Source organism: Lycium barbarum, chromosome 7 (assembly GCF_019175385.1).
Source record: "Lycium barbarum isolate Lr01 chromosome 7, ASM1917538v2, whole genome shotgun sequence".
Lineage (NCBI taxonomy): Eukaryota > Viridiplantae > Streptophyta > Magnoliopsida > Solanales > Solanaceae > Lycium > Lycium barbarum.
This window is the reverse complement of record NC_083343.1, coordinates 127,043,688-127,066,440: the sequence shown is the minus strand read 5'-3', so window position 1 is coordinate 127,066,440 and position 22,753 is coordinate 127,043,688. Positions and strand designations below refer to the sequence as shown.

The window sequence follows — 22,753 nt, the reverse complement described above, 5'->3', positions numbered from 1 at the left end:
TCTGTTTTAATTAAAAACCATCAATTTGAGGGGCAAAAATTAAACCCCCGCGAAGGGCAATCCTACAAATTGCCCCTCTTTTAATCCGTCTGCTCAACTCATTTAAAAAGCCCTAATCATAGAATAGCATATAAAAATATCCCATTAGAACCCAGTTAAAAAAGAAAATTATAGTCTGCAAAACATAAATTAAAAATTCTAGCTCCGCGATTAGGGGCGGAGCTAGGAAGGATTGATGGTTTCATCCCAACCCCTTAGATGAAAAATTACGCTACATATATAAGATTAAAATTAATTTATATTTATATATAATAGATATTAAATCCCTTAACTTGTATTTACTTCTTCATAATTTTGAAACCCTCAGATGAATTATAGATATAAGTATTATTTAAGAACTTACATAAATTTTATGTATATAATAGTTGCGTAAATTTTGAAACCCTAAAGATACATTTATAATGAGTATATTTTATTAAGTTGAGGCAACTATTTGCGTAAAGATACCGTTCACCAAAGTTTAAGTTCCAGCCAAAACGCACCCCTCACAAGGCCAACTATTTTCGAAGAGCAAAATTGACATTTTATCCAAATTCCTAAAAAGAAATGGCGGCTTCAGCTTTCGGACAATGCAATCTTGCTCCTCGTACAACAACAACAACAACTGTAATAAATCCTACGCAACGTCAGCTCTTCTCTTTGTCTTTCCAAAGACAAACCGTAACTTCTTCTTCACCTGCACTCTCATTCACCCAATCTCTAGGTCAATCCTATTTCCTTCATCTATTAATTTCAATTTGATCTTCTTTTGTTTCAATTTGGGATTTCTTTTTGAATTTTGATTTAGGTTTTGGGTCTGCAATTGAGAGACATTGCGAGGATCTAAACCGGTTTACAACATGTGCTGTTCGTGAGTTGACTGGTTCTGTTATATCTGCCAAGGGCCATCGCTTTGCTGTTGTCAGTTTTCTCCTCTTTTTATACATTTCGTCTTCATAATTGCAAGCTCATACATTGTATTATTCCTTGCATTTCATTTTATATAGTGGTAAGAAATGTAGGAATATAAAACTTGATGTCTTAGGTACAAATTTGCACGAATATTACTCCCTCCGTCCCAATTTATATGAGAGTGTTTGACTAAGCACGGAGTTTTAGAAAGAAAGACTTTTGAATCTTGTGGTTTAAAACAAGCCAAAGTTTTTTTTTTTTTTTTTTTTTTTTTTTGAAACTAAAGCCAAAGAATTTTTTTTTGTGGCTAGAAATCATCTCAATAAGGATAAAAAGGGGATTTTAGAGTTACATTTGCTAAATATAGTAACGTGTTATCCTTTTTCGGATTGACTAAAAAGGAAAGAGTTTCATGTAAATTGGGACGGAGGGATTAAGTGATTTTTTTTTCATCTGTCCAAGGCTTGGAAGACAGAGTTATTCGGTATCTTTGTTGGTGGGAGGTTGCAGGTACCCGTGGAATTAGTCGAGTTACGGGCAAGCTAGTCCGGACACCACGATTATCAAAAACAAGAAAAGAAATGAAGAAACATACTCGCTCTTTTCTTTATGTATGGTGGTAAAAAAGAGAAAATTACTAGACACAGAACTTAAGAAATGGAAAAAGATTTTTGAGACGGATTTAAATTATATACGCTGATAGACGATAATGTAAAAGTGATTGACTAGAAAAAGGGTTTAACAAATAAAAGTAATCCTATTCAAATAGCACTCTTCTTTTTTGTCTGTCCAAAAAGATTGACATCTTTCTGATTTTAAAGGCTACTTAATCTTTAACATCTCGGTTTTTCCATCCTGTCTTGTGACATGACTTGTTGGACATGAGAAGGAAAGATGAAGGGACATGTGATACTCGTACTCTCTCTTGTATAATTATTAGTATCATTTAATTACGAGCAGTAAAAAAATTACTTGCAGTAAGGGAAAATTTGGTACTTTGCATACTTATGGCTATATATCAGAGGTTTTTCCATCGTTTCTTAAGCTTCATTTCTAGTCAAATATGAGACAGAGGAAATAAAACATACCAAAAGTACCTTTGGACTTGGTGGTCTTCATGCTATGTTAATTCCTATAATAGCATGTCATTAAGAGCAAATTAAAATGTTAAAAAAGCAAAGAGTATTCAACAATAGAAGTATGTCAATCTGTTTTGAAGAGATTGAAAAGGAAAAAGTGCCATGTAAAACAGAAAAGAGGGAATAGTAGTTTAAAGTAATGATTTTTTAATTGCAAGAATTAATGGTTTCATTTGAGTAAGTAATGAAAGTCAATGGACACAATTTGGGTTTGGTCTGTACTTCCTTAACTCCATTATTTTTTTGGTTTTACTAGAAGTCATATAGCAGTTGACTTCGTTTACACTGGCAATGTTTCTTATAGTGTGTTATTGGAAATGACTGGCCATCTGTTGGTTTTAAAGGTGGTTGCACGTTTCAATGATCTGATCACCAAGAAGCTTTTGGAGGGAGCTTTGGACACTTTCAAGAATTACTCAGTTAGAGAGGAAGATATTGATGTATGTTTTCTACATCTAATCCTCCCCTCCCCCAAACCATCTTTTTTCTTAAATTCTTTTGCCAGCTGTTGTTTGTTAAAATACTTGTAAAAGAAAAGCTATTTGATCTTATATATTATGAACCTTACTTATTCCAAATATAAAATAAATTGGTTCATGTTTATAAAGTGTAGACATAGATTTGAATATTATCATGGTTTAAACTTGACTGAAGGTCCGCTTGGCATGATAAATTTGAATATATTGCTACATTGAACTCCTTTATGACACACTATACTAGAGCATAAAGATCTACTATGGGATAATGAGACTTCTATATTTTGGAAAATGTTGTATTGGAAGATTGAAAACAGAATAAGTTGTGGTGGGAAGTTGTCTTTTCCATTTGATGGCGTCATCTAGTTTTGTCCTCGTAATGCAGGTTGTATGGGTTCCTGGCTGTTTTGAAATCGGCGTGGTTGCACAGCATCTTGGAAAGTCACGGAAATATCAAGCAATACTCTGCATTGGGGCTGTGGTAAGCTCACTTCAGAACATAAGCTTCCCTTGTATTTTTTCCTCCTACATCATCTGCTCAGTTCGATTCTGTTTCATTTGATGGTTTTGTGTATTATCTTATCTATGGAAATATGGATGATTACAGTTAGATGTTTTGATTATCATTTTGGTTTATTATGTTTTGGCTGTGTCTTATGTGTTCATCGATTTTTCTTGGGGTCACAAGTTCACATCAATCATCATTGTATAAGCGAACGGATACAAAAGGGAAAGCAGCATAAGAATGGCACTTATCTGTCACCCCTTCCTTCAGCAATGGAATTATAAAACTGAACAAATAAACCTCAAGCACAGCAGATTGACTAGGCTATCTTGATAAATTGGCAAAATTATTAAATGAAGAAGATATTGAACTTTAGATTCGTTACTGGAGATATGTACTTGGATTCATTAAATTGAAATCGTTATACTAATTCTCATAGATGTAAGAGAGGGGAAAATCTGTGGATTTAGGTCAGTATCTTCTAATTTTTCTTTGTTGGACTTGTAATCTTTCTGGTCAAAAGCTTAGATGTTTTAATTGGAAATAGTTGGGAGGCGTGTGTGAATTTCAGTGCCTTATGCTGAATAACTTCATCCGAACATACTGATAAACATCCACCATAGGAAAAGGTAATACACAGGTTAGACTCCGAACATTTCTAACCCGAAAAAAGAAAAAATCCATCAGACAGACTAGAGATTGAAGCGCCTTCTGTGTCGGTACTTGTTTCTATAATCAAATGGGCATCTTTCTGCTTTTTCGTATGTCCGAATCATCATCTAATATTTCCTTTCTTCTTTTGGCTGATAGATCAGAGGTGATACGTCTCACTATGATGCTGTCGTTAATGCTGCCACATCTGGAGTACTTTCAGCAGGTCTAAATTCAGGTGCGACGCCGTACTCCACTATACTCCACATGAGCAATAATCATTATGCTAATGTTTGATCATTTTGCAACTCTTCAGCAGTATTATTGATAGATAATTGTTTAAATTTCCAATGTAATATCTGGAATTAAATATGATGGTTGAAACAGAGGAGTGTTACGGGAGTATTATCCAACAAAGTGAAACGCAAGCTCTACGGAACGGTTGTGAGACTCCTTATCAAAAAAAAGGGGATGGTTGTGAGACTAACAATATTATATGTGCTTGTTAGGCTTCTAAAGTCCAACATATTCACAAGATGATGTTCGGACATGCAAGATTGATATAATTAGAAATGATAACCGACAGAAGGTGTGAGTAAACATGAAAGATAAAAAAGAGGCCGCTGCTGAACACTAATTATGCCTTAAACAGTCGTCTTAGATGGTTAGACTGTGTTTGGTCCACAAGGGATCACTGGGTGGTTGAGGCATAATAGAACAATTTTAAGATCCTACATGTCAATCCTAGCTAAAAACTGTGTGAGTTCATTTGCTCTAGTCTTGGTGTCATATTACTCGATGATTGTGCTTCTGAGCAGTGTAATAGGCTGCTGGATGAATTAATCAAGGTGCGAGGTGGTCTGATTACCTCCATTATAAAAATAAAAAAAAGGGAAGAAAAACGGTTAGGCTATGTTTGACATAGATCCCCATACGTACCTGTTTGTAGGTGTGACATTATAATGATTAGAGGTGATAAACCTAAAAATTACGTGGAGTAAAAATACATTGGTTCTTGGTTAAGAACTTTATATGCTGGAGTAAAATCTACATCCGCCAATTTTCCCAATAACTCTAGTTCTTTAGAATTGATATATAATCAACTATTGCCATTATATGCTATTTTCAGTTATTTTTTCAATTGGCTGATCAAACTAGAATCTCCCTTATGTAATGAGTTGCAGGTACTCCTTGCATATTTGGTGTTTTGACATGTGATACCTTAGAGCAGGTAAGTAATCAGCCTTTATACGTGTACATATTAATACATGTGCATTTTTATACCGGTGTATTGGTCAGACTTCAAGGTTTTTTTTTTGTTTTTTATTTTAATTATGAGATTCATCTTTCTATCATCTCTTATCAAAATAGCACTCTAGGAAGGAGATTTTCTATGAATTGTATGCTGCCAAAGCAAGTTCTAAGTTTTTTTAGAGTTCAATTATCACAATTGCCCTAAATATTTCTTTTTCTGAGAAGGGATGAAAGGGCGGAAACCTAAATAATTCTTTTCAAATAAGTTTAGGTAACTATGATTAAAACTCTCTATTATTTTTCTATGCTATTTTTTCACGCAACTATAGTAACAAAAGAAAAAAGGCTAAAGAACCAAGCTGTTCCCATAGTCCTAGTGCCACCTAAGAATAAAGGAGTACAAAGTCTGAGAGCTCATTGCTGTTCCATGTACTATATCATAGATAACATACAACTATCCGATATTGGATGTCCCATGTACATCTTTATACATTTACCTTCACTTGTACAAAGAAATATTATAAGCCTAAAGGTTCTTTTGCTTTACTTCATTTTTGGTGTTCTTTGCGATTTTGAGTACCTTGTTGGTCTGCTTCTTTCAGCTATAATTTATTTTTTTATCAAAATAGCCTATGCTTACAAAAAGTTAAAGTTCAAGTCAAAAAAGGACTTCAGAGTGTTTCTGCTTATATTCAACATTTTTAATGTCATAATTAGTTTTGATAGTGGCAATTCATTTTTAAGGATTTGTATAACATATACAGATATACTCCATGTAATATACTCTCCTTGGAACTATATTTACAATATTCTTCTTGGCTGTGTGAATCTATCTTTATGTTGCACGATGTATCCTGAAATACCTCGTAATGTCATGCAGGCTTTCAATCGCTGTGGTGGTAAGTCTGGGAATAAAGGTGCCGAAACAGCAATGACAGCTGTAAGTACCTGTGATTGTGTGACAAATAGATTTTATCTTTAAAACAAGTTCAACGGTGTCAATTTCTGCTTAAATTTGTCTGCCTTATTATGTGATTAAAAGGTTCTAGTTCTAGACTAATAAAATGTATGCATTTAGGAACCTTATAGTATTAATCATTGATCTTTGGACAAGACTGTAATACACTTGCATATGCAAAGTCAAATCTTGTAGATCTTTAAAACCTTGATAAACTTTTACTTGAAATGAAGACTGAACCCAATTTCATCCCCTTCCCACTCTTTCCGAAGTGGAAATAAGTAGGGTAAACAAAGTGAAGAAAATAGAGTTTAAATCATGGTTGTTGTTCAAGATTGTTTGGTTTTATGTTGGACTCAAATGTTCTATTTGCAATAAATGACTGATCTTGAATGCATATGTTGTGCTTATGTTTCAGATTGAGATGGCGTCTTTGTTTGAGCACCACCTCAAGCCTTTAGAGGAGTAAGAGGCCCTTCTTACCAGCGTGCTGTTTCATCGCACAACGATGTTGTAATTCTCACCTTTAAACAGAATTTTACTCGCATCACCATCCCAACTAGCTACTCCAACTAATAAGGTCAGACGTCCGATTTGAAGCTGAGCTGCATAGGAGGAAACAAAATTTCCCACTACTTCTCGGCTCCCATCCTCGTCCACTCTTTTATGCTGGCTGTAATCCCTCTAAAAAGTGGAGAAAACATTCTTGTAAAAGCTGCACTTGTTTCAGAAAACGTTCTTGGACAAGACTGCATTCGTTTCAAATTTTGTATTTTTGGACAATAGTACCATTTCTTAGACTTTTCTTTCTTTTTTTTTTTTTTTTTTTTTTGGTCGGGAAATTTATAGAGGTCAAATTGGAGTCCGGAGCCTAAAGGGTATAAAAATACACGGTTTTTACCAAAAGGGGATGTCCAAAAATTTATATACCAAAAGGGGTATATCGTGGGCTGATCCACGTTATACCCCAAAGTTTTTCACGAAAAATTAAAAAAAAAAAAAATTGAACGCATAACGTGGATCAGTCCACGTTTTACTAAATATATTTGTAAAACGTGGACTGGTCCACGTTTTACCAATAACGTTTTTTTTTTTTTTTTTTTTTTTTTTTTTTTTTTTTTTCGAGCACTAAAAATTTAGTAAACTTTTTTTTTTTGTAACACTTAGTGTGTTTTTTCATACTTTGATCAATAATTAATCGTGCGTGAAGACTCCGAAACGTCAATATTTTATATAGAACTTGATATTTTTTCTGCGTACAATAATGTAGGCTCAATACATCAAGGATACGTAGACGTTCGGATAATCATTTTAGCGGTTGAAAAGGTACCCGAAGTAAGTTTTGTTTAAGGTTTAAGTGTTTTGTTTTTTAAGGTTTTGATTTAAGCGTGTTATTTTTTAATCACGACAAAACATTATTTTGAATATAAATATAATTCTAAAAAATATAGGGAGAAAAACTAGTTGTAAAGTGGTCAAACTTTAGATGGTCATAACTTTGCGCTCGGACGTCCTTTTTATGCGTTTTTTTTTTGAACTTGCGTATTTTTTCGAGATTTACGCAGACAAACTGCCATAGGCGGTTTGGCCGAGCCGATTTTTGAAAAAACACCTTTTATTCCATTCAATTTCAATTTTCTCCCAAATTGTCCTGAAATTTTCAGTTTTATTTACTTATAAGATGATGATACGCAATATATTTCAACGTAAAAATCTCAGGATAATGTAGCTGTGAATGTCAATTTCACTTCTGCGGTTTCAATTTTTGAAAATAAAGCTGACTAATTTTCTCGACATATAAAGTTGACTAAAATAACCTTACAGTCAAACACTAAGTTTTTTCAAACAAAACTTACTTCGGGTACCTTTTCAACCGCTAAAATGATTATCCGAACGTCTACGTATCCTTGATGTATTGAGCCTACATTATTGTACGCAGAAAAAATATCAAGTTCTATATGAAATATTGACGTTTCGGAGTCTTCACACACGACTAATCATTGGTCAAAGTATGAAAAAGCACTAAGTTTTTTCAAACAAAACTTACTTCGGGCACCTTTTCAACCCCTAAAATGACGATCCGAACGTCTACATATCCTTGATGTATTGAGCCTACATTATTGTACGCAGAAAAAAATATCATGTTCTATATAAAATATTGACGTTTCGGAGTCTTCACGCACGATTAATTATTGATCAAAGTATGAAAAAACACACTAAGTGTTACAAAAAAAAAAGTTTAATAAATTTTTAGTGCTCGAAAAAAAAAAAAAAAAAAAAAAAAAAAAAAAAAAAAAAAAAAAAAAAAAACGTTATTGGTAAAACGTGGACTGGTCCACGTTTTACTAAATATATTTGTAAAACGTGGACTGGTCCACGTTTTACAAACATATTTAGTAAAACGTGGACCATTCCACGTTTTACAAATATATTTAGTAAAACGTGGACTGATCCACGTTATGCGTTCAATTTTTTTTTTTTTAATTTTTCGTGAAAAACTTTGGGGTATAACGTGGATCAGCCCACGATATACCCCTTTTGGTATATAAATTTTTGGACATCCCCTTTTGGTAAAAACCGTGTATTTTTATACCCTTTAGACTCCGGACTCGGTCAAATTGGTTATATGTGAATCGGAACTTCAGAATTGATTTGTTCGCCCCCACCTATCCAAAAAATGGTTAGAAAGTAGGTCAAACAAAGATGGGGCAGTGCACATGTTTTTCCGTTTTGTTATTAGCATTAAATTTTACAAAATCGAGAGTCTATCGGAAACAGCCTTGAGGATAAGGTCTATGTACACTCTACCCTCTTCAGATCTCACTCGGTGGGATTATACTGGGTATGTTGTATTAAATTTTATGGAATCTTTTTATGGTATGCTCTCATGCTTCTGTATGTTGATTATGGCGATAATCCTATAGTTTATACTAAAACATATAGAGGTTAACTTATAAAAGACTTTCTAAATCAAGATAGTAAAAGATCAACTAACCTTCTGAATCCACTAAGAAATAACGGCAGCTAAAACCAGAATTTTAGCAAATTTTGCTGTAAATATCAATTCGCCTTTTGGTTCACTTTTTCCTATATGTTTTAAGTTTAGTAGAATTTAGCTAATTTGATTCACTTCTTATAATTTCTGAAGTAAAATGTTGGTTTACTCGTATGACTGACTGCTCCTCCTGCAAATGTCAATCCGTTAGAGGAAATGAAAAGCTCAAAATTGAATTTTTTGTATGGGATATACTGTGACAGTTTTCTTTACCATCCACTGCATTTGGCATTTGAGGTGCAAATTATAATTTGCATCATCCTAAATCACTGTACCCACTAATGTTAGTAAATTATTGACAGCATTGTAAAAGAAAGACTCAGATCTTCGGTAACAAAATCCTACATAGCAATTTCAGTGATATACCTTTAATCACCTATTACATTGTAACTACTGTCTCTATCTAACTGTTGAATACACGAACAAATACAAGAGTAATTCCTTTTCTTTTTCTTGGTGATATGTGAAAGAGGTGAGATGACAGATGATACTAACAATTCAAAATTAGTGAACAAGACTTGGTATTTGGGGCAAAAATATTCAAGGACTTTTTCAACTACCCGTGAAAAATTCTTCAGGAAACTCCGATGAAGGCGTAAGACATTCTCTTGATTCCAGCCTCTCTCTAGACATAGTATATCATGCCAACTTCAATAAGACTAATGTGAGGAATGTTAAGTGCCACAGCAGAACCCCTGCAGTTCTTGCGCAAAAATGAATATGCAACGTCAATAACAAGTTTCTTCCAGCAAGAGGACGATCTCCTTGCCTTCACGTACGAGTGCCCCATTATATATGCAACCCCTGCCTCCTTTGCCTGAACCAAATCTAGAAGCTCGTCCCTAACTTCAGGATCCATGCCAGAGTTCTCTGGCAAGTTAAACCTGACTCGTCGTTTCTTGTTGTCTGGGTTCTCATCATCATAAGAAAATCTTAGGCTCTGAAGTGTCAGTGACTTGCTGCTTTGAATGGTGCTACACGTTTCAAAATCCTCGTCTGAGATGATTAATGGTGAGTTTGACTGTAGATTCGTGCTTATAACTGCCATCCTCCCATCAAGTGATGGACTATCGGAGCTCGACAATTGTGGTTCTACAGCTTCCATTTGGATGAACTCAGCTAGACTTTGGACGAGAAGGTCCTCAAAGTTCCCATCACCTTGCTGTGCATCCTTGTAACCATATCGAACAATGCAACGATACATGCGATATGGTCTTGGGCCAACACGACCAATGAGGAAGCGTTCATCGGATGATACATAGGGTAAAGGAACAGATTTGACACATACAAACACCACCACATTGTGAAACGCAGGGAGATTTGTGACAAAGTGAGAAAAGATAGGCGGAACTCCTGTTACCAATTCCGAGTATATTAGCCCTATCCCAGGGACGCGGACAATACCAAGGCTGGGACCCAAGCCAAGGATCCATTTCAATGGAACTTTATTGTGTAGGTCATACTTGTACTTCTTGCGAGTTCCATAATGCCACACAAGCATGACGGCTAAGAAGATAAAAGAGAGCAAAAGGGAGACCCATCCTCCCTGTGGAGCCTTAATGGCTGCAGAAGATAGGTAGAGACCTTCGATGAACCAGAAGAACAGGAGAAAGGAAGTGGCAAATAATACACTTCTTTGCCAGACAAAGATTATGACAAGTGTCATGAGGAATGTTGTGATAAACATAACTGTCATGCAAGCTAGCCCTGAAAGAGAATAAATAGTTTATAAGAATCTAATTAAACTTGAATTTAGAAGAAAAAAAATCAGCTATAAAAGGCAAGCTGGACTTCTATTAATCTGCAGTAATGCAGATACAAAATCCCCTGTACTTTCCACAAGGGAGAATTTTCTTCGCCATGTCATCCAATTAGAGGTTGCTCCTTGTTCACCATTTATTGTTTCAGTTTAATTGTCATTTCTTCTTCACTGGATGTATGTAAATCCTCCAGCACAAGTTTGAAAGAAGAACACCGGGAAGGCACTAGGAAAAGGAGCAGCATTTGGAAGAACAGAATCACGTAAACCAATCAGGTTCTGTGGAGAAAATTGGTTGGGAGAGTTGCTTGGAAATTTCAGCTCCAGCACAATGGCTGGATGAAATGAAAACTTGTCCATGGTACTTTTTTGAACACAGTATTCCAACAATAGTAATTTAGTAGTCAAAGATGGACATGAAAGATTCAGCTGCTATAGTAGACAAATATTTGGGGAGAAGATATTAACGAGATTGTAGTTCTATCTTCTGTCTAAATGAAATGTTGTTCTTTTTGAAGTAAGACATCTTTAGCACACAACAAGGCTTACCATATGCATTTCCAATCAAAGTTGTATCTTGGAACCCGATAGCAACAACAAGAGTGAGAATCATCAGGATCCAATTTATTTCTGGTACATAGATCTGCCCTTTATGCTTTGAGGTGTGGACAATCTTGACCCGTGGGAAGCAACCTAGTGAATTACATTGCTTGACGATTGAGAATGTGGCTGTGATGATAGATTGACTGCCTACAATGGCTGCAAGGGTTGCAATAACAAAAACGGGCCAGTATACTCTATCTGCATGGATAGCATAGTTAGGATTGAACTTAATTTTCCCATTAATCCTGACAACGTTAAGCTGTAAAAGAAAAACCAACCAGGTATTGAACTATAGAAGCTATTTGGACTGGAACCTATATTTTTGGACAGAAAAGCAGCTTGACCCATGTACTGTATCACCAAGCAGGGATACACGACAAATGCAAATGTAATCTGCATAGGCAAAACAGATTCAGATATATATGTTATAGACACATTCCATGGTTATAAAAAAATGCAAATGTAAGTTCCAGGATTCCCAGTTAACTAGCATGTTGAACAATATGATGCAGAAAAAATGACAGCCATGGACAATATAGTCAGCCGGCCACCAGGACGTTCAGCTTATACACATTCCATGAAATATGAACCTTTTGGCTACATCTAAGTATGCTGTTTCCTATGACTTCGCTAAATATCCAATGGATTTTCAACTTAATCAATCTGTGTTATCTGAATTACCTCTGTGATTTAGAAGATGAATAAAACACAATATTACTGTTTGTTTAAATTGCACTTCCAAAATTTAGAGTTGCAAATTGCTTTGGGGACTTACAATCTATTAAAGCAACTTACAATCCATTTTACTTTCCCTAACAACTAGTTCAAATCCTGGTTTAAGGACTTCCCAAGAAAGGCACATATGGTGGCCTAAATAGAGAGTACGAGCACAAAGTTTCCACAAACCAAAGTTTAATCTAGTCCCGCTGCAGAAAACAGTTTGACTTACTCTCATGGAGAAGGCAGAGAAATGACCAAGATCTGCATACATAGCTTCAGTACCTGATGATCGAAAATAATCAGAAATCAGATCCAAATTCTAGTAGATCTTCTATCACCCTCATTCACCTACAAGTATCTGCACAAAGAACTGCTTTGAATTCTCAAACAATACTATGTCTTCATGTATAAATAAGTACTGAGTTAAGAGAAGATACATTTCATATACCTGCAACAGAGAGGAGAACACCTCCAAGAGAAATCCAACCATCTTTTCCTGTTTCCTTAAAAAACTTGATGATATAATAAGGCGAAAGTGCAGACACAATTTTGGGATTCCAAATGATGGTGTTGTACAACCCAATGATCATAATTGATATCAACCAGATGAGAACTATTGGTGCAAACAAAAATCCAACCTTGTGGGTTCCAACATGCTGTAAAGCGAACAGGCCAACCAATATTATGCAAGAAAGAAACACCACTCCATCTACAATAAGAGAGATTTTGATGGTCAATGCCTAAAGAACTGTGGTCACATGCTGACCAATTGAAGTCATCAAAACTATACATAGATAGGTAAATCACGACAAAGTTACCATGAGTTAGGTGTTCTGCAGCAGCCTGTATCCCTGACATTGATGATATAACTGCAATTGTCCCATTGAGTAAGAAACCAACTCAGTGAAACAACTTATAGCTTGTAAATTATTTAGTTACACAAGCTAATACCACATAAAATAATACAGTAGTAGTTACTATAATAATTTCTACCTGACATTGCAGGTGTTAGAACACCATCACCTATGACCATACACGCACCCAATAATACAATAACAAGTAGTATTGTACGTGACTTTTTATGCTTCTCAAGAAATCTCTTCAACTGTATACATGATGTTGACTGCCCAGAGTAGCCATAATTGTAAGAAGATAGCTCCTCATCAGCTGCTTGTTGGTTGGGAAGTAGACTAAACTTTGCATGTCTACAGAGCAGGGAGTAAAGAGCAAATGAACCACCTGGATGTATGTAAAGTGTATTTGTCATAGACAATCAGGTATACAAGTTCTTCCGTAAATATTGACTAACTTAGAGTCTATCTTTAACATACCTTCACCATTATCATCTGCACTCAATACGATAAATACATATTTGAGCAAAGGAATGAGTGTTATTGTCCAGAAGATCAATGAAAATGCACCAAATATTACTTCCGGAGTCTGATAATCTTGCAACTTCCCGGCAAATATACTCCTATAGACATAAAGTGGTGACGTGCTCAAATCTCCATATACCACCCCAAGACTTTGGTATGCCAATACTAGATTCCTGGAAATATTCATCCAAGGGAACTGCAAAGTGAAATATAAGAGGCGAGCTAGTTACACAATCAGTAGTTACACATATTTGAGCTAGTTAATGCTTCTCTCTCTCTTCGTTTTTTCCTATCCATTGTTCCGTTAACACTCCTATTAGTTAATCTTCATTTTCATAAGGGAAAAGGCCCAAACATATTAAAGACAGTTAAGAAGAAAGCCTGAGAAAGTAAAAAAAGGGAGAGATTTTCTACCTTTGATGGAAGCTCATTTTTTCTCATTCCCTGTGGAACTTTTCCACTTTTCCCCTCTTTTCCAACTGTATCTATTGTTTCTTGGCCCCTACCTGCAGCAAGCGAAGGAGGATGCTCCAAACTATCTTCCTCATTATTGATACCAACTTGATACATCTATACAACCAATTTAGTAAAACTTTTTTGGTTATGCAAATAGAGAAAAGAAACAAGACAACTCAACAACATACCCAGTATATTCCCACAAGTAGGGTCTGGGAAGGGTAGAGTATACGCAAACCAGAAGGGTAGAGTATACGCAAACCTTACCCCTACCTCGAGGAGGTGAAACAAGACAACTCGATTTTAACAAAAAAAAGGTGGCAAATAAGCAGAGAAACGATCGAGTAGGTCAGATTGATCAAGGATTTAAACGTTGCGAGTTCTAAGACAACATGTTCAATGTTATATATACTTGTTCTTTACATACATTCGAGCGTTCAAGTAGAAAGCCATGTCTTCAGTCTGCCACTGGCAAAAAATATTATATCTAGGATGTCAATAATTTCTAAGTTAACCCATTACTATTAAATATGAGAGACATCTTGGTATGATGAAAGATTAAGCTATTTACTCATGGGAAATTGGCAACCAGCAAAGCATTAACAGAAGAATTCATCAAGAAGTTCAGATTCAATGCAAATTATATTGAAAGCCTCTAATCGCAAAAGAATTTGCAAAGTTTAATCAAGTGCAATAAGCATACTTTCTCCACCTTTTATGACAGGTATTTTAACTAGATACAGAGTTTAAGATGTTAATTTAACATAAAGTTGTTTAACAATTGGAAAAAAAACATATCAAAATTTTGAAAGCCTTTAATGGCAACAAAATTTGCAAACTTTCATCAAGTGCAATAAGCATACTTTCTCCGCCTTATATACCAAGTATTTTAATTAGATACAGAGTTTAAGATGCTAATTCGACATATACATATTATATTAGGTATCATCAAAATTTGTTTAACAATGGAAAAATCATATCAAAATTCAAAATTTGATTAATTTTAATAAGTTTGAATATAAAAATGAAACAATGCGGAACATTTTGGAACTCCTAAATTGGAAAAAATGTATATGAACAGGAACAAAGTATTTAATCGATAAAAACAAAATAAAATAAACAATCGGCAATTGGCAAAAGAATAAAATCACAGAATAAACTAGTCCCTCCATCCCAATTTATGTGTCACCTTTCGGCTTTCGAGAATCAAACGAGTTTTTCTTTAACCGCAAATCACATGCCTTTCATTTATAATACTATTTTTTTACTAGCTTTTCAAATATACAAATTTTATTTTTAAAAAACTTAAACCTTTTATGTCCGCATTTACGGTCAAGATTAAGAAATTTGACTCTCGAAATTCGAACCGTGCCACATAAATTGGTACAGAGTAACAGAAATCCACACACAATTTCAACTCTTCAAATTGGAATTAATGAAAAACCTTATTTAAATAAGAGGAATAACAAACTTTCGGCACGTGCAAAAGGGACGGCGACGGTGGCGACGATTACGTGGTGTTTATAATACGTACGTAACGTAATAATGCATGAACATGGTTTTGAATTTTGAAGAAGAAGAAAGGAGATCAGAAAATGCAGAGATCTCCTTTCATCTCAACATTTGCTCAATCAATATGACATTCTTATTCTTATTATGTACGTATGTACCAGCACTGCATGTGAGCCAAACACAATGACTCTATCTACACATTTGTTGTTTGGACAATTTTGGAAAAGTTTGTGCAAAAATTAATGAGTCAAACCAAATGTCTACAGCATTAGTTTATCATGTATATATATATATATATATATATATAGTAGTTATATGTATTATAGATTAATTCAAAATACATACTCTCTCCCCGTTTTGTGTGAACCTATTTCTTTATTAGTTTGTGTCAAAAAGAATGATCTATTTCTATATTTGGAAACAATTTAACTTATGCAATGATTTATAGTCACACAACATATATGTGACTCATTTAACACCAAAAATTTAAAGGTCTTTTTTCTTGCTTAAACTTCGAGCCCAGTCAAATGGGTTCACATAAATTGAAACGGAGAGAGTATTAATTAAACTATGAAATTGCATGTGTAATAAATTGAAACGGAGAGAGTATTAATTAAACTATGGCACTGTGTTCAGATGCAGTGTAAACGTGAAATATCACATCACAAATGGGAGAGAAAAAGAAGCCAAGAATCTCAATTCAAATGGTTAGTTCATTGCAGTCTAAAATTTGATTCATGACCAATTGCAAAACACAGATCAAGTTCAAGTGCAAATTCGTTGCATTCCCAAATTAATAAGTATTCTTTATTCATTTGACTACTACTTGTTTTCAAGAAAGAGGTAGCCTAACATACCCTTAGTGTGTTTGGTATGACCAAACTTATTTTTCACAAAAATGTTTTTTTTTTCTTCTAAAAAGACATTTTTTTTCAGGAAAAATAATTTTTTATAAAATGTTTTTCCATTTCTGAAGAAAATAGTTTAAACATCAATAATAATATTAGCAATTTGGAGATTGTTTGAATGATATTTTTGAGTGTTTAAGATCAATATTAATGCCTTAACGTGAAGTTTTTCCACGGATTTCCCTTCAAACGTACTGGTCTTTAATTTTTGTCGTTGTTGCTCATTTAATGAAAAATCTAGACCTACTTCGCTCGGCATAAGTTTTGTAACATTTTTTGTCTTTGAACACTGAACTTTTTCCTCGCTCGGCACAAGTTCTGTAGGAATTAAGATTATGCGGCATAAGTTGTGTAGTATTTTTCCAGATTATGTTGAATGTTGAAAGCTTTGTCGTATCTTGCATAACTTGAGGGATGCTATGTATATACATATGCCGGATGAAATGCAAACTTTGCCGAGCAAAATCTAAACTTATGTCCTTTTTTTAGATTATGTTAAGTGTTGATAGTTTTTGCCGTGTCCAGCATAACTTGTAGGGTGTTATGATGCGTACGCCAAATGTAAACTTGTTCGAGCACAAAAGTGCTGAATGGCAAAAAATAAAGACCAAAAATTTTTTAGGTACAAAAATTAAAGACCACCAGGGCCATTTGTCCAAATGACCCCTTAGTGTTGATTGGACCACGTAATGTGAAGTTGAATAAAGTTAAAGGAAGAATGACGTATATATACATAGATTAAGGAAATGACTTACACAATTGCACGGTTTGCCCTTCAAATGGACTGGTCTTTAATTTTTTTCCTTCAAAATCGAAATTATGCCTAGAGGCTTATAAGTTCTCTTAGAGCGCGAGCATAACTTGTAAAAATTATGATGCGTAACTTATACCCCTCTAGGCATACGTTTGATTTTGAAGGACAAAAATGAAAGACCAACACAAAATAGGGACAAAGTGCAGATGACCCACTTCTATTCATTTCGGCCCAATAAAATAGCTACCGGACTCAAAAACGCTATTATATAGCCATTTTTTGTGCGGAATGCCCTTCAAAGGCACTGGTCTTTAATTTTTGTCTCTCAAATTGCTGGTCTTTAATTTTTGTCTACTTTAATGCCCCGAAGGATTCCTTTTTTGATTCTGGACCGCGAGAGTTATTTCTTTCGATCTCCATCTTTTTACCCGTAATAGGTATTGGTATATACCCGGATTTCGTTCTTTCATTAGCAGTTGACAAGGTCGAAGTTATTCTATCTAATTTTTTTTATAGATAATTTGTATGACTGAAATAAAAAAACCTATCTTTGTTTTTAAAAACATTCTTGGACAATGAAAAAAAGAAGACTTTTTTCTTCTCTTAACTCTTCAGTTAAGTAAAAACAATGAAATTGAACTACATATGGTAGAAAACCGTGTGAATCAAATATTGTATTGATGATTCACACGGTCCACACGCTGGTTCATACAATGCGCCGCCCGCTCTTGTATTTGGAATAACTTGTCTTGAATTCAATTAAATGTTGATGGAAAAGAACCATAACTATGTAACCCTATTCCTACTAGATTGACCCCAAAATAGCATATCCAAATTATAAGAAAGCCTATAGACGCTACAATTGCAGAATTTGCACCCCGCAAATTTCTATTTGTTCGAGTATGTAAATAAATTGCAAATACGATCCAAGTAATAAACGCCCAAGTTTCTTTTGGGTCCCAATTCCAATACGACCCCCACGCTTCATTAGCCCATACCGCTCCCGAAAGGATTCCTATGGTTAAAAAAGTAAATCCTAAACTAATAACTCGATAACTCCAATAATCCAATTGTTGAATCAATTGGGACCTGTAATAATTTTTAGCAGAAAAAAAAGAAGTATTTTCTAAAACATTTTCACCCAAGAAAAATGACTCGTTTAAAAAACCATTGCTCTTATAAAAAAGCTTTCTGTTTTTTCGAAATGTAATCACTAGAAGTGCTACTGATAATAACGATCCACATAAAAGGGCTGCATAGCCCAATATCATCATACTTACGTGCATTATTAACCACTCGGATTGAAGAGCAGGTACTAATATTCCAGATTGGTGTATTTCAGTTAAAATACCTGAAGTAGCAAAGCCTTGGGTAAAAATAGCACTTGGGCCAGTTATTTTACTTAAAATTAAAACATTTTTTTTGAAATACGGAATTATATGAATAAGGGAGAAACTCCATGAAAGGAAAATTAATGATTCATATAAATCGCTTAGTGGGAAATGGCCCGAAGAAATCCAACGAGTAACTAATAATCCTGTTATACAGAAAAAAGTAACTATTATGCCCTTTTCTGACGAATCATATAGTTTTACGCTTTCATCGACTAAAAAGGTTATCAAATGAATTGTAATTACAATTGAAACGATCGAAAAGGAAATGTGAGTTAATATATGCTCTAAGGTTGAAAATATCATAAAAAATCTTTAAAAAAGAAGAGTCCCTTAATTACATAATTCTAAAATGGAAATCGGGAATTGAATTCATTATAAGATCTATTTATCCTTTTTAGAAGACGGTATGCCGCCACTCGGACTCGAACCGAGATGCATTAGCACTGCTTCCTAAGAGCAGCGTGTCTACCAATTTCACCATAGCGGCCTGTCTTGAACTCATAATAGCCTATGAATAAGCAATCGTCGAGATTGAGGAAGCTATTTTAGTTTAGTAATGAGTCAAATGGATCAATAACCAAAAAAGGTTGTTCAAATAGGAATTTGAAGTTGAAGGTTCATTATTTTAGATTTGAGTTTAGAGTCTTAGTTTTTTTTATTTAACCAGGGACTTTCCTATATTTTAGGCTTGCCTCGAATTGAACTCTTGTAACTAAATCGTTCTATACTCAATTAAGGAATAGAGTTCAAAAAGTTTTTGTTTTCATTGTTTAATCAGCTATTTCCTATTGATTTTTTTTTCAGAAATCTAAAAAAAAAAATGGATTTTGAAGACAAAATAGAAGGAAAAGAACCTATTTTGCATCACTCAAAATTGACAATTAGTGATACAGAATTTCATTAAGCAATTTTATCTATTGGGTTAAGGGCAAAAGATATGGAAATATAGAATTTTTTCTTTTTTAATTGAATTCTGCAAATAGGTCGATGGGGAAAATCAAACTCCCCACCTTGGAATAGAAATGATCTTTATTCTTTTGTAAACAAAAAAATTATTATTCAGTAAATAGAGGATTTCCTAATTCAATTATTTTATATATCAATCAGAAAAGCGAAGAGAGTTCCATTACGTATTGTGAGCTAATCAATATCAAATATGAAAGGGAAATCGTTAAATTATTCAATTAGATAATAATTTAAGAATAATTGAATTCTTTTTTCAAGTTGATTCAAATTATTCTAACGTTTTATTACTTATTTATTTTTGTTTGGCGTACAAAAAAACTTTTTGAATTCCCGGTAGAAAGAGATTTCGCTAACGAAAAAGCCTTTAATGCTACCCAATATCCCTTCTTTTTCCAAATATTTTTACGAATACGCTTTTTTGATGTCGAAGTGCGTTTTTTTGGAACTGCCATTTAGAAATTAAAAAATTACTCATTGTTATAGCTGGATGTGAAAGACATCTATTCTTCAAAACGAATTCTTTTTACTACTATTTATTTTCGAGCTAATAGTGTCCTCCTCAAATAAAACATTATCGAGATAGGAAAAAGATATGTGAAAATTGAATAATACTGGACATAATACTGGAAATAAAAAAAGAAGGACAATATGCGTTTTTTTTCCAGTTTTTCTATTCCATAAAACATTCAGAATCGTAAAAAAGAAAAGGTTCTCTATTGACATCTTTATTTCACAATTTCACATTCTTTTCTTTTTGATTCAGAAAATCTATACCTATTTACATTTACTGGTAAAACCTGGGTAAAAATGGGCCTATTTCAAAGGAGACCAGTAATTAATCCCTTTCATATCATTTGACCCATTGTAACTTCTTGATTTCAATAGTTGAAGTATTTAGCAAAGACTCAGAATAAGTAAGAATAGAAAATTCGATTTAAGTTTTAAATTAGTTTAAGTTAGTCCATATTTTTACTTTTTATTGACGCCTTTCAAAAGAGGTAAGATCCGGTGAATCGGAAACAATTAATTAAGAATTCAAAACTTTTTTATGGAACAGACATATGAATATGCGTGGATCATACCTTTCATTCCACTTCCAGTCCCTATGTTAATAGGAGCGGGACTTATTCTTTTTCCAACGGCAACAAAAAGTTTTCGCCGTATGTGGGCTTTTCAGAGTGTTTTATTGTTAAGCATAGTCATGGTTTTTTCAATCTACCTGTCTATTCAGCAAATAAATAGCAGTTCTTTTTATCAATATGTATGGTCTTGGATCATCAATAATGATTTTTCTTTAGACTTCGGATACTTGATCGACCCACTTACTTCTATTATGTCAATATTAATCACTACTGTTGGAATTATGGTTCTTATTTATAGTGATAATTATATGGCTCATGATCAAGGCTATTTGAGATTTTTTGCTTATATGAGTTTTTTCAGTACTTCCATGTTGGGATTAGTTACTAGTTCGAATTTGATACAAATTTATATTTTTTGGGAATTGGTTGGGCTGTGTTCCTATCTATTAATAGGATTTTGGTTTACACGACCTGTTGCGGCAAATGCTTGTCAAAAAGCGTTTGTAACTAATCGTGTAGGGGATTTTGGTTTATTATTAGGAATTTTAGGTTTTTATTGGATAACAGGGAGTTTCGAATTTAGGGATTTATTCGAAATATTCAATAACTTGATTTATAATAATGAGGTCAATTTTTTATTTGTTACTTTATGCGCTGTTCTCTTATTTGCCGGTGCAGTTGCTAAATCCGCCCAATTCCCCCTTCATGTATGGTTACCTGATGCCATGGAGGGGCCTACTCCTATTTCGGCTCTTATACATGCTGCTACTATGGTAGCGGCGGGAATTTTTCTTGTAGCTCGGCTTCTTCCTCTTTTCAGAGTTATACCTTACATAATGTATTTGATCTCGATTATAGGAATAATAACAGTATCATTAGGAGCCACTTTAGCTCTTGCTCAAAAAGACATTAAGAGAGGTTTAGCCTATTCCACAATGTCTCAATTGGGTTATATGATGTTAGCTCTAGGTATGGGGTCTTATCGAAGCGCTTTATTTCATTTGATTACTCATGCTTATTCCAAAGCATTATTATTTTTAGGATCCGGATCCATTATTCATTCAATGGAAACTATTGTTGGATATTCTCCAGCTAAAAGCCAGAATATGGGTCTTATGGGGGGTTTAAGAAAACATGTACCAATTACCCAAATCACATTTTTATTAGGTACACTTTCTCTTTGTGGTATTCCACCTCTTGCTTGTTTTTGGTCCAAAGATGAAATTCTTAATGATAGTTGGTTGTATTCGCCAATTTTCGCAATAATAGCTTGGGCCACGGCGGGATTAACCGCATTTTATATGTTTCGGATCTATTTACTTACTTTTGAAGGGCATTTAAACGTTCATTTTCAAAATTATGGTGGGAAACAAAAAACCCCTTTCTATTCAATATCTCTATGGGGTAAAAACGGCGTTAAGAAAAACTCTTGTTTATTACCAATGAATAATAATGAAAGTACTTCTTTTTTTTCAAAAACGAAATATCCTATTGATAAAAATGGAAGAAAGATGACACGACCTTTTATGACTATTGCTCGTTTTGAGCATAAAGCGGTTTATTCCTATCCTTATGAATCGGACAATACTATGCTATTCCCACTATTTGTATTAGGACTCTTTACTTTGTTTGTTGGATCCATAGGAATTCCTTTCAACCAAGAGGGAGTGAATTTGGATATATTATCGAAATGGTTAGCTCCATCTATAAATCTTTTCTCATTTAATGAAAATTTGTGGGCCAAAGTATCCTTATTCGCTGATCTATGAAATCAGAGATTCTGAGTTCGAACCCTAGCAGAGTAAAAAAAATAAAAAATAAAAAATCGCAAGGCAAGGTTTTCATAGAAAATATGCCTTAAGGCATAGTTCTGTAGTATCCTACACAACTATACCGGACAAGGAATAGTTTTTGTGAAACTACATAAGGCATGGTTCTATATAAATTATCCTACAAAACTATACTTTAAGGCAGAAAAAGCTTAGTTTCTTTGTAACTTTGCCCGAATAGGCATTCTTTGCTATGAAACCTTGCCTTGCGAAATTATTATTCTTTTTACTCTGGTAGGGTTCGAACCCAGAATCTCAGGGATATTTTCGGTCACTTTTTTATTACTTAAAGTGGCAAAAGCCAAAAATTAAAGACCGCCGATTTGAGGGACAAAAATTAAAGACCACCCCAAGATAGGGACAATTGTGCAAATTGTGTAGGTTTGGGCTAAGATTTTTTTAGTA

The 22,753-nt window shown here is 34.1% G+C and overlaps 3 protein-coding genes across 4 annotated transcripts; 2 read left to right on the top strand and 1 right to left on the bottom strand.

The window, feature by feature from the left end:
- Positions 1-492: 492 nt before the first annotated feature.
- On the top strand, positions 493-6,736 carry LOC132604297 (6,7-dimethyl-8-ribityllumazine synthase, chloroplastic-like). Its single transcript, XM_060317748.1, has 8 exons — positions 493-763; positions 848-960; positions 2,435-2,530; positions 2,952-3,047; positions 3,882-3,960; positions 4,907-4,953; positions 5,857-5,916; positions 6,353-6,736. The coding sequence occupies exons 1-8, from the start codon at positions 607-609 to the stop codon at positions 6,401-6,403; spliced, it is 699 nt and encodes a 232-aa protein (XP_060173731.1). The 5' UTR covers positions 493-606; the 3' UTR covers positions 6,404-6,736.
- A 2,584-nt stretch (positions 6,737-9,320) lies between these two features.
- Positions 9,321-15,570, bottom strand: LOC132604295 (potassium transporter 4-like). Of its 2 annotated transcripts, none has more exons than XM_060317743.1 (10): positions 15,348-15,570; positions 13,862-14,017; positions 13,403-13,643; positions 13,065-13,310; positions 12,890-12,940; positions 12,520-12,780; positions 12,301-12,353; positions 11,630-11,744; positions 11,298-11,549; positions 9,321-10,696 (listed from the first exon to the last, which is right to left on the bottom strand). In XM_060317743.1, exons 2-10 carry the CDS (start codon positions 14,015-14,017, stop codon positions 9,615-9,617), a joined length of 2,457 nt encoding a protein of 818 aa, XP_060173726.1. In that variant the 5' UTR covers positions 15,348-15,570; the 3' UTR covers positions 9,321-9,614. The 2 variants fall into 2 exon arrangements, with proteins under 2 accessions (XP_060173726.1, XP_060173727.1); XM_060317744.1 differs by having other exon boundaries at positions 15,375-15,569.
- Positions 15,571-20,225: 4,655 nt separating this feature from the next.
- LOC132601918 (NAD(P)H-quinone oxidoreductase subunit 5, chloroplastic) lies at positions 20,226-22,288 on the top strand. The gene has a single exon (XM_060314968.1). It carries the CDS (start codon positions 20,486-20,488, stop codon positions 22,286-22,288), a length of 1,803 nt encoding a protein of 600 aa, XP_060170951.1. The 5' UTR covers positions 20,226-20,485.
- The last annotated feature ends 465 nt before the right edge of the window (positions 22,289-22,753 follow it).

Bases quoted from the DNA above. Each gene is read 5' to 3' on its own strand.
- LOC132604297 (XM_060317748.1), top strand. From the start codon at position 607: ATGGCGGCTTCAGCTTTCGGACAATGCAATCTTGCTCCTCGTACAACA. The intron at 764-847 runs GTCAATCCTATT...ATTTTGATTTAG, and splicing joins CTCATTCACCCAATCTCTAG to GTTTTGGGTCTGCAATTGAG. The intron at 3,961-4,906 runs GTGCGACGCCGT...AATGAGTTGCAG, and splicing joins TTCAGCAGGTCTAAATTCAG to GTACTCCTTGCATATTTGGT.
- LOC132604295 (XM_060317743.1), bottom strand. From the start codon at position 14,017: ATGTATCAAGTTGGTATCAATAATGAGGAAGATAGTTTGGAGCATCCT. The intron at 13,644-13,861 runs GTAGAAAATCTC...TTCACTTTGCAG, and splicing joins AAAATGAGCTTCCATCAAAG to TTCCCTTGGATGAATATTTC. The intron at 12,941-13,064 runs GTAGAAATTATT...GGACAATTGCAG, and splicing joins TCTAACACCTGCAATGTCAG to TTATATCATCAATGTCAGGG.
- LOC132601918 (XM_060314968.1), top strand. From the start codon at position 20,486: ATGGAACAGACATATGAATATGCGTGGATCATACCTTTCATTCCACTT.